Here is a 12,712-nt window from a genome sequence, read left to right as displayed (position 1 = left end):
GTTGAGCAATTGACAGAATTGAGCATAGTTATGAGAATATCTAGGTATGATCATGTATATAGGCATCACGTCCGAGACAAGTAGACTGAGTCCTACCTGCATCTACTACTATTACTCCACTCATCGACCGCTATCCAGCATGCATCTAGAATATTAAGTTCATGAAAACAGAGTAACGCCTTAAGCAAGATGACATGATGTAGAGGGATAGTTTCATGCAATATGATAAAATCCCATCTTGTTATCCTCGATGGTAACGATACAATACGTGCCTTGCTGCCCCTTCTGTCACTGGCAAAGGACACCGCAAGATCGAACCCAAAGCTAAGTACTTCTCCCATGGCAAGAACAACCAATCTAGTAGGCCAAACCAAACTGATAATTCGAAGAGACTTGCAAAGATAACCAATCATACATAAAAGAATTCAGAGGAGATTCAAATATTATTCATAGATAGACTTGATCATAAATCCACAATTCATCGGTCTTAATAAACACACCACAAAAAGAAGATTACATCGAATATATCTCCATGAGAGAGGGGGAGAACATTGTATTGAGATCCAAAAAGAGAGAAGAAGTCATCTAGCTACTAGCTATGGACCCGTAGGTCTGAAATAAACTACTCACACTTCATCGGAGAGGCTTGGATGATGATGTAGAAGCCCTCCGTGATCGATGCCCCCTCTGGCGGAGCTCCGGAACAGGTCCCAAGATGGGATCTCATGGATACAGAAACTTGCGGCGGTAGAATTAGGTTTTTGGCTCCGTATCTGATCGTTTGGGCGGATATATACGGGAGGAAGAAGTACGTCGATGGAGCTTCGAGGGGCCCACGAGGCAGGGGGACGCGCCCTCCACCCTCGTGACCGCCTCGTGACTTTCTTGGCGGAGGGTTCAAGTCTCCTGGGTCTTATCTGATGAGAAAATCACGTTTCCGAAGGTTTCATTCCGTTTGGACTCAGTTTGATATTCCTTTTCTTCGAAACCCTAAAACAGGAAGAAAACAGCAATTCTGGGCTAAACCTCCGGTTAATAGGTTAGTCCCAAAAATAATATAAAAGTGGATAATAAAGCCCAATAATGTTCAAAACAATAGATAATATAGCATGGAGCAATCAAAAATTATAGATACGTTGGAGACATATCAGCGGGGCAGCAGCATTGTCTCGGTGGACCTTTGCAACAAGGCCCTTGTTGCAAAGCCCCTAAGCACAATAAGCTAGTTGTTGCAAAGGTTCTTGGTTGACTGGGGTGGTAGATCCGACGGCTACCGAGGCGGTTGATCTAACCAGTTTATCAGCCGGCGGACGCGTCGCACTGCCCAATATTAAATTATCGAGGAACATATTCGAAGATCATCACATAAGAAAAGCCCGAAGTTGCGAGTATTTATTTAGGAAATAGAGGATTTGTAATTGTAAGGAAAAAAAAACCCTTGAATTTTGAGGTCGTGCTATAGGTACGGTCAATATCACCGTCTTGGCACGGATCTTTAAGCAACACCGAGTCTCCTTGGACCTCGCCTCGGCCAATTCGCTGGCAGATCCCCAAACCGATCAATTTTTCTCACCAAAAGGGTTTGGGCGTGTCAGGATTGGATCGATGGCCACGGCGACGGCGGCGGCAGGGGAGGTGCTGCAGCACATGGGACCGGTCCCTCGAGTGGAAGAGACCAATAATACGGCGGCGGCGGCGGAGGAACTCGGGGGAGACGACGAAGAGATCCTGCGATTCATGGACTCGGCGGACGGCTACCTCCTCCTGATGGATTCGCTCTCCTCCGCTCTTCGCCAGGTACAGAAAAAAAGCTGTTATGCAATTTCAACCTTCAGAGTAGAAAGAAGGTTGCTGAGCAGTAGTTTGCTCTGATGATTTTATCCATGTTGTATTGCTACCTACCATCCGGATCTAGGTTTTTTGCATCTAGTTCGAAAGTTGCTATGCGACAGTGCTTTTGTGAGAATTTACTGGAGAACTGTTTGCCTAATGCAGTACTGTACTGTTGCGGTTCAGAAATAAACGTGAATGATGTTCTTTATTTTCTTAGGGTTGGCTTGATCTGGCAAGTGCTCGCCACTCGATGGGCGCATCACGTGTTTCAAGTATGCTGTTTGATCATAAAGAGCAATCTGCAGCCACTAAGCTGCAAGTAGTTTATCCTGCAGACTTGCAACCATCAGGTAACCACCTTTGTGTTATTTCAGTTGACAATCGTTATCGACAACTCAGAGCTGCTATGGCAATCATCCTTGTTTTCTTATGGAGTCTAATCTTTGTATCTTCTCCAAACTACTAGAGTTATAGTTCAATGTGCAAGTCATGAGCTTTTCTTTAATCATGTTTCAGAATCAAACCCACATTTTTCTCTATCAAAGTGGTGCTTGCAAGAAGAATCAAACTCCAGTGATATTGTCTGTGCGCAGGATAGCGCTACAGCAAAACTAAGGTACAGAGGATCAGCTGCTACCCCAGGTGCACTATTTCTACTTTTTTTTAGTGCTCATATGTGTTAATTAATTTCCCTTTCTCACATTCAAATCTTTTTTTGTTAGATAGATAGTAGTAATGAATCAGATGCAACTACTGCAAAGTCTTCTACTGGTGTTGACGTTAACAGTCAGGTAAAGTGCAATATAAAAGCCTGTTATCTTTTGAAAATTTGGCAGGTAAAGGCAACATATGCAAATCGTATAAATTGGACTAGTGTTGTTTTATCAAAGTGAATGTGCCAACTCTAGGTAAAGATAGAGAGAAATTTCCGGTGAATCTTCTTAAAAGCAACATAAATAGAGCACCAGTTGTGATGAATCGGTGTAAGTCAATGAAACAAAGTTTTATGTGTTTGAGCGGTTAATTTGGTCAAGCCTCACACTAATATGCCACAGGCCAGACCTGTTTGTACATCAAAATGAAGTTTCAAGGCATGCAAATATTGTAGTATAAAAGCGACACTCAAGTTTGACATGTTTTTCTGAAGTTAGTCTTGTTGAATATAGTTCATTAGGCATGACATTATAGGATCGTAAGCCTAGCATCAGATCACCTAATTGCATAATGAGCAGAGGGTGGGTTAAGATCTTATCACAAATGGGAGCAGCCATTGGTGTTGATGATGCGATGTCCCATGCCTGCTTGATGCAAGCTTGGCGTACTCGATCGCAACGGATAGCGGCGTTCCTTTGGGCACTAGCGGCACTGCCCTGGTACCAGAGCAGAGGTTGGAGGAGGTCTTCCCGTCGCGCAACTCTCCCCTAGATCAGATTAGAGCATCTCCAGTAGCTGCCCTATTTTAGGGCACTAGCTCTTTTTAGGGCACTCGGGACCAAACAAACGTCCTCCATAGCTGCCCCATCACAAAAATTTTGCAAAACTTTTTTTGGGCAGCCCTAAAATGCGGCAGCCAGTGCTGCAAATGTACATGTGGGCAGCTGCTGCAAAACCAAAATGGCCTGCAGCCAGCCCCCGCGACCTCCAACCACAGCTGCGCCTGACCGCCCATGCCGCCGCCGCCTCCAGATCCGCGACCGCCGAATCCACTCGTCTCTCTTCATCCCCAGCCGTCAAACCGACAAAATCGCGCCATTGTTGCCGTAATCTGCTGAAATCCGCCGCATCCACAGTCGAAATTCACCACATCTGTCGCGCCGCCGCCTGATCCTCCTCACCTCTCGTCATCTCTGCCTCCTTCCTCGGCTGACCCGCCGCAGCCGCCATGCTGCCAAACGGTAAGGGCAAAGCCGGCTTCAGGGAGGGGTGGGGCTTCAGCCGTCCGATTGGTTCGGCAACGAGTTATAGCATGGTGGCCGATGGTACTGGCTTGGCACCTTGCCGATGGCCGACATCGCCGCGTGGAGCCCCTTGGCGCGCGAGAGGCTCAACTTTTCGGAGATTGAGTCTCGGCAGGCGAAGGAGCTTTTCGGGCCGCCGGTGACTATTGAGTCCAGCCAGGTCAAGCTGGCCCCTGCATTGTTGTTAAGGAGCCGAACAACATCAAGGAAAGCGACGAGGAGCCGATGGCGAGGTTTGCGAGGGATCATACTAGTGGTTCATATTAGTGCTCCCATATTTCCAAGATCAAAAGACTTCCATTAAACCCATGCCGGCGAGATGCTCAAAAAATACTTTGTGGTAAGCCTTTAGTAAGTGGATTTGCAAGCATTGTCGTATTGATATGCTTAACATTAATAGTTTGATATGGGATTCTATCTTTCACAACATGATACCTTATGTCAATGTGCTTGGTAGGAACACTTGACATGTTGTTACTCACATAGAAAACTGCGAGTTCATTATCACAGTACAATGTTAGTGGTTTGAAAATGTTCTGTACCACTTTAAGTCCGGGAATGAAATTCTTCAGCCATACAGCCTGCCCGGTGGCCTCATAGGATGCTATTAATTCCGCATGCATCATAAATGAGGCATTTATCGTTTGCTTGGAGCTTTTCCATGATATCTCCTCCAGTGAGTGTGAATATATAATCTGACATGGATTTTACTATCCACACACCTGGCAAGATTAGAGTCTGAATAACCAATAACTTCTAGGTTATCAGACTTCCTATATGTAAGCATGAAATTCTTAGTGCCTTCCATGTAACACCACTTTCTTTGTGGCCTTCCAGGTGGTCTGGTCCTGGATTAGATTGGAATCTACCAAGCATCCAGTTATGAAAGCTAGGTCTGGGCGTGTACATACTTGAGCATACATGATGCTTTCAACAACTTAAGCGTAAGGAACCGATTTCATCTATCAGTTTCATTTTGGTTCCTTGGACATTGGAATGTCCCAAACTTATCACCCTTGACTATAGGGGCAGGCGAGGAAGAGCACTTATGCCTATTGTATTTCTTTAGCACTCTCTCAAAGTATGCCTTTTGAGATAGTCCCAATGTTCATTTGGACCCATCTCGATGAATCTCAATGCCAAGGACATACAAGACTTTACCGAGATCCTTCATATCATAATTTGAAGACAAATCTCTTGGTCTCATGCATCATATCCTTATCGCTGCAAGCCAACAGAATGTCATCCACATATAGGACTAGGATTGTGAACATACTACCTTTAAATTTAACATATATTCAGTTTTCCATTTCATTTTCTTTAAAACGAAAAGTTCTTATAACCTCATCGAACTTGAGGTGAGGTACCATTGCCTTGAAGCTTGCTTCAAGCCATATATGGACTTCTTTAAACGACATGCCATGCGTTCTTTTCCTTTCACAGCAAAACCTTCCGGTTGAGTCATGTAAACATCTTTGTTCAAGTTGCCATTCAAGAATGTCGTCTTAACATCCATTTGATGTAGTTCTAAATCATAATCATCCAATTGATCCCTTCCCTATGTGTGAAACCTTTTGCTACAAGTGTCGCTTGAACCTTCCGACGTTCCCTTTGGAATCATATTTGGTTTCCTAGACCCGCTTGCAGCCTGTCATTTTGGCTCCATCTGGAACTTCTACTAAGTCTGAAACATCGTTTGAGCTCATGGACTTCAATTCGTCTTCCATGGCGGGTAACAATTTGGACAAATTTTCATTTTTAGTGGCTTCCTTATTTGAGGTCCGATCTTCTACCTTCCCCATGTCACTTACATCCTTGCTCATGTAAGTGACAAAGTCGCTCAGGGTGGTTCGTTTTCTTTCCAATTGTGTGGTCTTCTCACATGCTCATTAATTTGTACTTCCTCCATCCCATAATGTAAGACGTTTTTTGACACTACTAGTGTAAAAAAACGTCTTACATTATGGGGGATGGAAGGAGTACATTTCTTCTTGCACCGGAAGGGTGAGGATTAACATCGGGGTGAGGATCATCATTGGGTTAAGAATCCTAATTATGCTGAGGATCCACATCAGATTCAGGATCACCAGTAGGTGCCCCGTGCATATTGGGCGTAGGGATAAAGTTCTTTTGGATAATCGGGGATGGAACATACACCTGCTTCTCTTCAAGATCAATTGCCCTAACCTTAGTGACTTCATTATCTTCAAAAAACACCGCTTGTCTGGTCTCCACAAACTTGGTGGTATGACCCTAGCAATAAAAATGACATCCTTTTCCTCTATGAGTATGGTGCACATAGCTCCCACTTGCGCAGGGTTCGGGGAAGGGTCCGACCACTTTGGGTGTGTGAGGGTACCCAATGAAAAAAAAATCAACTGTCTTTTGGTCCAACTTCTTAATTTGTGGATTGAATACTTTACCTTCAGCAGGGCAGCCCCACTGACGTTAGTAATTCAAGCTCGGTTTCTTTCCCGTCCACTTCTCTTAAGTTGTGCTTGGTGCTGACTTAGTTGGAGCAAGATTCAGGATGTGTGCAACTATTTTCAATGCCTCCATCCATACTCCATAGACTTACTGGTAAACTTGCATGAATAAGCATGCTCCGCATCATATCCATAAGGGTGTGGTTGCGACGCTCAGCTGCTCCATTTTTCTGAGGTTCACCTGGCATTGAATATTGGACAACAATTCCATTTTCAGCAAAATTTATGCAATTAATGGCTGCCATTTTTATGGCATAATTACGAGGTCTCGGTAATATCAATAATTGATGTCTTAATAATGTTGAAAAGTGATATTAACATCATTGTAATTCCGACCAATGTTGTTTTGCAATTTTATTAATTTTGCATGCAAATTGATCAAACCAACGTAGGGGTAATTTTTGTGCAATTTTATTCAGTTATGTTCTTCTCCTTATGAATATTTTGAAATTATGACAACTTTTGATCCTCATGGTTTCAAGAACATCGAGCCGCTTACTGGAAATAATTTCCAGGCATGGAAAGACTCGTTGTTGTTGCACTTAGGTTGACATGACCTTGATTTGAGGGAAAGTAAACTAGAGGAACCTAAAATGGTGCCACTGGGTATGCTGACCTTACAAATGCTTATGATATTAAAGTTCAGAAATGAGACTCCTTGTTATGAATTTCTCTATCTCAATTGATATAAAAGGGGCTATTCCCATGAAAGAGAATGCCGAATATTTAAATCAGTGGAGGAGCAATTTAAGGGCTCAGAAAAAGCTCTTACATAAGCTTCTGGCCACATATGATGGGCACGGAAATGTGAAGGAACATATCTTAAGTATGAGCAATCCTTCAGCAAAGCTCAAAATAATAAAAGTGGCGCATAGCTCATGTCAAAGGAGCTTTGCCGAAGCATTGCTCATACTTAAGATATGTTCCCTCACATTTCCGTGCCCATCATATTTGGCAAGCATCTTATGTAAGAGCTCATCGGCATAGACTTTTTCTAAGCCCTTAAACTGTTCCTTCATTGATTTTAAATATTCAGCAACATTCTCGTTCACGGCGATAGAGTTTTATTAGAAATTCATAATGAGGAGTCCCATTTCTCAATTTTAACATCATAGGCCTTTTTAAGGTCAGCATACCCACTGACATCCTTTTTAGGCTCCTATGACTTACTTTTGCTCAAAGTGAGGTTCACTCCTTGCCGGCCTAAGTGCAACAGAGTCTTTTCATGTCTGGAAATTGTTGTTCTTGAAACCACGAGGATTGGGAGTTGTCACAACTTTACAATATTCGTAAGTAAAGGCAAAGAACATAATAATTGAATAAAATTGCATGAAAAATAACCCTAAGTTGGTTTGATCAATTTGCATGCAAAATTAATTCCAAATTATATCACCGTTGGGTAGAAATAAGTAAGAAATTAATGGAGGGCGATTGAAACATTGCAAAACAACATCGGTCGGAATTGCAATGATGATCAGATTAATCTCAAAGCTAAAATCAATTTTTTTAACATTATTAACACATCATTTATTGATATTACCAAGAGACCTCATAATTATGCCATAATGATGACATAGAGGTTAACTGCATATTTCTTTTGGTTCCATTCTATTCAGAATAGTAAATCATAATTTACAACATATTTTCTGCCTATTGTCAATTTACAACAGTGCAAAAACATACTGATTTTGAGATTAATCATAATACATAAATGCAGTAAATAAAAAGAAAAATGTGCAGAACATCAGTTTAGGCTCAATAACCCGTTGCTGCATGTTATTTATTCACCCAGCAAGAAAGAATCTTCAAGGAAAAATATAACCCCGTCGGGCCAACACAACCTAGGCCTCGGCCCATGACCATAATTGGTCTGCCAAGACCCAAAAGCCCACTTGCGCGTCAGTTTCAATCGTATGATCGAATCAACGATTGGGATCAATCTGAGGCGGAACAAAACGGCTCCGGATCAAAACCCTAGCTTCATTTCCCATGTCTCCCTTGATTTTCGGAGCGGCGACCCAAGTTCGTTGACCATGTCGGCGCGGTGGCTGTGCTCGACGAAGCAGCGTGCAGTGAACCGAGTCCCGCGCGCTCCTATGCCGAGTGTGGCTATTGGCAACACACACACATGGCCCATCAGTGGCGTCATTGGGGACGCTTGTACCGGCGACTGCCGGTGCAATCTTTGTAGGCGACGCTGGCGTGCAAGGCGCGGACAGCTAGTGTCCATGAGCGCAACAGTTTCTTCTGCTTCTTTTCGTGCCTGGCCCCGAGCGAAGGCGGTGTCGCTGACGTCAAAGAGCACGACGCGAACTCATTTGGTGAGCCCCAAATCTTCTTCTTTTCTCAATTTCAACATTTGGGCTTTGATGGGGGATTGTCTTAATTAGGGTTCGGGTTTCAGTCGAATTAGGGAAAATTTGGGGGTTTCTTGATTTTGCCAATTCGTCTTGTTCTTATTGCTACTAGCACATATGCCTGTGCTTTGCAGAAATTGATAAATACTTGAATTTAGTGAAACCTGTGTGTGCAAGTAGAATGCCTCATGCTGCAATGTGAAGAAAACTCTACTTGCCTCATCCACCAAAAACGCTCACCAATGCGGCACGGCAACATCTGGGCGGTGCCACCCGGCAGCATGGAGACCTAAATTTCAATTGAACTCCCGCAATTAATGCTTCCAATTTAATGGGGCCTTTACCATCATTGATCCAAGCAATTTAATCTCGCTTCCGCAGCCTCTCTTCTGTTTCCCAAGGGATAAATCATATCAACGTCTCACCCTCTGCTTATCAATTTCCAAGACTGCTTGTTGATACCCAAGGTAACTCGGGGATGCATATAAATTGATGGGATTCAATGTAAAAAAGCAAGGTGGGACTATTTAACAAGTGAACAAACATGAAAAAATGCAGATTATAGGATTGTTGCTATGTTGCCCTGCCTGGGCCTTGGGCTGTACGAAGCAGCTGAAGCGGCGAGAGAAGCAGCCTTTGTGCGGAGGCTGGGGCACTATACCGTTAATGGATAAAATATATTTAGTCTCTTTCTATTGCACATAATAGTAGCTTGGTTTTGTGGCTAGCACGTGAAGCTGCTGAATTGTTGATCTTGGGATCGAATCACCCTCTGGCATTTAATTTATACACGAGAGGGGGTGTTGAAGTGTATATGTGGGTTGCCTAGCCCTTTCCATTAGTTCGTACTTTTGGTTGCGGTGGCTAGTACATGAAGCTTAACAATAATTACCTAATTAGCACTAACCCATAGCTATTTAGGCCTTGACCCAAACCTATTAAGCCTATACATTAATCATTTTACTTTAACATAGGCCATTAATCAATATGCATTAACCATTAGACTTAAACAATAATCTTTAGTAGTTAATCATGATCATTAACATGAACATACCGTCATTAGGAATCTAATCTAGGCATAAGTAGCTCTGATACCATTGTTGGATATAATTCATTGGGCATGATATTATAGGATCGTAATCCTAGCATCAGATCACGTAATAATTGTGCAATGAAGCAAGGGTGGTTTAGGATCTTACCGCCAATGGGAGCAGACATTGGTGTTGATGATGTGATGTCTCGTGCCTGCTTGATGTAGGCATGATGCAGGCTCGGTGTGGTCGATTGCAGCGGATTGCAGCGTCCCTCCGAGCGCCAGCGGCACTGCCCTGCTACGGGAGCAAAGGTCGGAGGTCTTCCTGTCGCACAACGCTCCCCCAGATCGGATTAGGGGTTTTGGGATGTAGGAGGCAGAGTAGATAGATGAACGTGAACAAGTCAGATCGTGTGTGGCCGGCTGTCACTCCTCTTTATATATATATGGTGCTGGCGATCAGGGCGCGTTAGTTGGGGACTTAGGGTCAAAGGGGTACGAACGTTGGTTTGTGACCACCTCCCCTTAACGTTAAGTTATCCTTCAGCCCATTGGGCCTAGATCAATACCAACAAGCCTGGCTTGTGAACTGTACCCAAGTTTGACATTTGTGCTAGTAAACTCAGAATTTGGCAATCGTATCTGAAAATGATGAAAAACAGCAGATTCAGTCAGGGGCCAGAAACTGAGCCGCACAACACAGCTACATATTGGCCCATAAATAAGAAAGTTGTATAATTTGTAAATGCTTAAATTCTATTGATTCTTCTTTTGCTTTGTACCTAAGGTTCAAAAGGCGAGATCAAAAGCATTATCAGTCTTTGGAGCATTGGTGTCTCCAAAACTGCGAACGGCCCAAGTTTCCTTTGAAACAGGTTCTGTTTCTAACAAAGAACAAACTCTGCTTTAATCTTTATGTTGATCTAACTGATATTTTTGTTTCATGTAGCACTTGAACTAATTGTGGAGTTAGCTAATGCAAGATCAGTCATCCTCTCTAGTTTCTCCCAGATAAAGCATGAAGCATGATTTCCTACCTGAGTTTGAGGTTCTGTATCCTTGCGCGCCATCTATCCTATTTGGGGTACCAGCAATTATACAATCAGCAATGGCTGTGGACACTATATGAACTGTTGATGTACGTGTGGGAATGTATATTTTTGTCCATTTGTTTGTTGTACTTTGACTTTCCTTATCAACCATGGGAACAAAGACAGTAGTTTTTTTTGTAAGTTGATATTCATTTACCAAGTTAAACTCTCTGATTATCACAACTGCAAATTTAGGTTTGTATGGTTGAAATAGAAACATAAATACATCCGAGTTGCCTAGCCTGTAACCAGGGGCCTGATGACATAAGACATATGTTGTTCGAATGCAAATTGGCAATGGACGTGTGGAATATGCTTGGTCTTGAGCTTGTTATCAAACAGGCACTGAAAGTTGACAAGGCAGGTGAGCTTGTGTTGGCACATCTTCTGTGCCATCCAGAACAACAAATTCAAGTGTTGGGCTTGCCGAAGTTCAGAGAAACGATGGCAACGACGGCTTGGTATTTGTGGTATGAAAGGCGAAAATTGACACATGACGAAGAAACTCAAAGTGCATATCAAATCAATATGTCAGTGAGAGGCTTAGTAGCAAATTATACCATCTCTTACAGCCCAAAGGCTCACGTCCGTTCAGATGCTTGGTTGAAACCAAAGTATGGTTACGTGAAATTAAATGTTGACGCGGGATTTGATAGTGACACACTCGCAGCAACATTTGGAGCAGTTATCCAGGACCATGGGGGGAAATTTATAGCGGCTGCTAATAAAAAGATGGACCTTTGCTTCGACTTGTTCACAGTAGAAGCAATTGCAGTGAGGTTTGGTTTGAATCTTGCTAATACCGTTGGATGTAGTAAGATTGAAGTGAATTCGGATAGCGTGGAGGTGGTGAATGCGTTGAGCCAAGGCTACTCTTCTTCAGTCGCTTCATCCATTATAGACGACTATTATTTCATGTCATTAGGTTTTTTCCATGTCATTTATGATCATTGTAATAGGGAACATAATCGAGTAGCTCATGAACTAGCAAGGTTAGCTAGGTTTTCTTCTCCGAGTGTTTGGATGGATAACGCCTCTAATGAGGTTATCCCTTTACTTGTAAACGATGCTACTTTACTTATGAATGAATAAAGGAGAAGAAGTTTATAAAAAAAAAACATAAATACATTTTGGTCCCAGGATTAGTCGGAGGCTTCAACATGTTCTTGGTCGACGCGCCAACTTGCTACCAGAGTACTCATCGTTTTAGGTCCTACTCCTATGATTTGCCTTTTAGGTCTACTATTGGAGAGATTTATGTGTTCTCCTCCAGTTCTTTCTTTTATCATCTGAGTACGCATTGTTTTCACACCCAACAGTAGAAAGGCTAGAAGGCAACAACACACATTGAGTTGGTGACTTGTTGTGAAAGGGTCAGCACTCGTTTTATCATGAAAGATAGTCTTCCCAGAATGGTCTACACCTTCGGGTTTTTTCTGTTTCACCCTGCTTGAATCTTTGTCAAATACTCCCTCCGTCCCAGTAATGTAAGACGTTTTTTTAACACTAGTGGACGGAGGGAGTATTTCGCAGCATGCTGTACCGGCCTGTTGAATCTCATGGACAAATACTGGGTCTGCAGAGATGATGGATTTCCCGCCAAATACTGGGTCTGCAGAGATGATGGATTTCCCGCTCGATCCTTAAGTAGGTACAGGAAAGAACCATTAGATCGTTGGATCTTGAATCCAGGGCCTAGGACAGTGCCTCCCAGATAACAAGTGAAGCATATTTTCTTACCTGAAGCAGCAAAGCATATTGGCCGCATGAATTTAGTTTTCACATCACAAAATGGTAATGAGGCAGCTCTAGTTAATATAGCTGTGGGAATTTGCTGCTGCGATCTAGTAGCTGGAGTAGCCGAGGCGCTAGTTACATTGCTTAAGTGTCCCACAGACTGTTAGTGTTTGGCTTAACAGGGTCCTTTTTTGAGCCTCTATGCCACGTAGCTTCA

The 12,712-nt window shown here is 43.0% G+C and overlaps 1 protein-coding gene across 2 annotated transcripts; it reads left to right on the top strand.

Annotated features, from left to right (window-relative positions):
* Window positions 1-1,487: 1,487 nt before the first annotated feature.
* LOC125538983 (coiled-coil domain-containing protein 115-like) lies at window positions 1,488-11,040 on the top strand. 2 transcript variants are annotated; one of them, XR_007296602.1, is made up of 7 exons: window positions 1,488-1,797; window positions 2,051-2,183; window positions 2,350-2,475; window positions 2,560-2,624; window positions 4,629-4,735; window positions 10,455-10,542; window positions 10,617-11,040. XR_007296602.1 is itself a non-coding variant. In XM_048702318.1 (6 exons), exons 1-6 carry the CDS (start codon window positions 1,606-1,608, stop codon window positions 10,694-10,696), a joined length of 684 nt encoding a protein of 227 aa, XP_048558275.1. In that variant the 5' UTR covers window positions 1,488-1,605; the 3' UTR covers window positions 10,697-11,040. The 2 variants fall into 2 exon arrangements, 1 of the variants encoding a protein (XP_048558275.1); XM_048702318.1 differs by lacking the exon at window positions 4,629-4,735.
* The last annotated feature ends 1,672 nt before the right edge of the window (window positions 11,041-12,712 follow it).

The sequence above is a fragment of the Triticum urartu genome, chromosome 2 (assembly GCF_003073215.2).
Source record: "Triticum urartu cultivar G1812 chromosome 2, Tu2.1, whole genome shotgun sequence".
In the NCBI taxonomy this organism is placed as follows: Eukaryota; Viridiplantae; Streptophyta; class Magnoliopsida; order Poales; family Poaceae; genus Triticum; species Triticum urartu.
This window is presented reverse-complemented; position numbering and strand designations above follow the sequence as displayed.